This window comes from Danio aesculapii, unplaced genomic scaffold (assembly GCF_903798145.1).
Source record: "Danio aesculapii unplaced genomic scaffold, fDanAes4.1, whole genome shotgun sequence".
In the NCBI taxonomy this organism is placed as follows: Eukaryota; Metazoa; Chordata; class Actinopteri; order Cypriniformes; family Danionidae; genus Danio; species Danio aesculapii.
The window spans coordinates 5,001-6,927 of NW_026613869.1; the positions used below are offsets into that span (position 1 = coordinate 5,001).

The 1,927-nt window shown below is 33.3% G+C and overlaps 1 protein-coding gene across 1 annotated transcript in view; it reads left to right on the forward strand.

The window, feature by feature from the left end:
• Positions 1-695, forward strand: part of LOC130220479 (clathrin interactor 1-like) — a gene marked incomplete at its 5' end in the record, with an annotated part of 4,213 nt that extends 3,518 nt beyond the window's left edge. The window contains 2 exons of the mRNA XM_056452755.1: positions 1-120; positions 240-695. The exon at positions 1-120 is cut by the window's left edge and continues 55 nt beyond it. Coding sequence (XP_056308730.1) covers positions 1-120; positions 240-574 — 455 coding nt within the window. The remainder of the gene's footprint in view (positions 121-239) is intronic.
• Between the last annotated feature and the right edge of the window lie 1,232 nt (positions 696-1,927).

The following is a 1,927-nucleotide window of genomic DNA, read 5'->3' on the forward strand; positions in this document are numbered from 1 at the left end:
AGTTATCAATGCCTTCTACTTGGTCAGACCCAAGTGTCAACATCAGCCTGGATTTCCTCTCTGCAGGCCTGAACCCTTCCAAACCCATACAGCCCACACTCAATACCATGATGCAGCAAGGTTAAATATATCAAACAACATTTTTTTCTTTATCATTTAATAGTAACATGCTAAAAATGTTTATTGAAATTGAACATAACATAATATAATGAATAACCATAATAATGTTTCTTATTTAGGTGTTCAGCCGCCTTTAAATATGGTCACTCACAATTTTGCCAGAATGACACTCAATGCCCAATCCTCGACAGCTGCTCTCAAAAGAGGAATGAACCCCATGATGGTTGGATCCATGCCCTCTACAATGGCGATGGGTACCACAGGAATTGGCTCCATGGGTATTGGAGGAATGTCTGTCAATCAAGGACTAATGGGCACAAATATTGTGCCAGCTGGAATAGGCCTACAAGGTTCCCTAGGCATGCCCAGCATTGGTACTGGCCAGGGCATGAACGCTTCCATGGTGCAACCTAAACAAGATGCCTTTGCCAACTTTGGCTACTTTGGAAAATGAATATTATCTCCAAGAAAGTAAAACAGTCCAAATACACCTTCTCAAAAGAAGGAGCTGCATCCAGTTATATGGACAAAACTAGCCAGTGTCACATCTCTTCAGTCATTTGTTCATATACATTCATGCTTTTCTTTTATGTTGGTTGATAATTAGAGTGTTTATTGTTTATTTTATTTTATTTTTTGTAATAGATGCAAAGCATATTATTGTATACTTTTAAATGGAAAAAAAAAATATTTTAAAAAAGGTATGCCGTTTGGTACATTTTTCCACTTTGTTAATAACAAACATCATAGGCTTGTTTTCATCATGGCCCTGTTTAACATTTCAAATGCAATTCATAAATTAATCTATAATATGCATTATTTATGCTGTGACTTTAAAGTCCATGAGGGGTTAATTTTGTACATATCTTGGTGTAATTTTTTTTTACTTTTCAGATTGTATAGGACAAATGACCACATCCTTAAAATTCACTGATTCACTGCTTTATTCATGGTTTGAATTCTTACGGTTTGGCTGATATATATAAAGTCACTCATATTTAATGATCACTTTTATATGACCTCCTTTAGACCTTTTCTGTAGATATAATTCCAGTATTTTTTTTTTTTTTTTTTTTTTTTTTTTTTTTTGCAGCAAGATGTCTGACAGTAATTTGAAGTGTGCTGGATTGTGAGATGGCCACCTTTTTAATTATACAAATGTGTGAAGGTTATTAACAGTGCTTGATTAATCCAAAACTTGTAATTTGGAAAGTGTAAGCCATTACTTAAGTGGAAGACTAGAAAGTTTAAGGAAAAAAAATAGTTGAAGCCACACATAGAAGTATTCTGGTGGTTGCAGGAGTGGTGTTACACATTGTTACTAACTAATTGATTTACTTTATTTTCTTGCAATATATGTTGATTTTCAGTTGCAAGCATTGTTCCAGGTCAGTGTTACATGTCCATTACATTGTTTGATGGCTTTAGAATTGATGAAGTTATTTTGAACTCCAGATGAAGTTTATTTGGCTCTTTTTTGTATTTATTTTTAATTTTCTCGTCTGCTGCTTTAAACTTACCCTCCATCAGATGCTGAGGCTCATGACCAAATCTTTATTTTGTTACTATTTAGATTTATTTCACAGGGGATTTGTTTCTTATTTTAATTATAAAGATAAGCCCTATGATCAAATACATTGTTTTAGATATACTGTAGGTGGAACACATTTCAGTTTTTGCTGACACAAAGAGATTAAGCAGCTGTTTTGTTGTGTTATCTTTTCAGATTGCATTTTTGAATTTCATTGTACTAAAAAGTTTAACATAAAATTATTTCATCAAAAACTTTAATAGTGTTGTGGGTGTC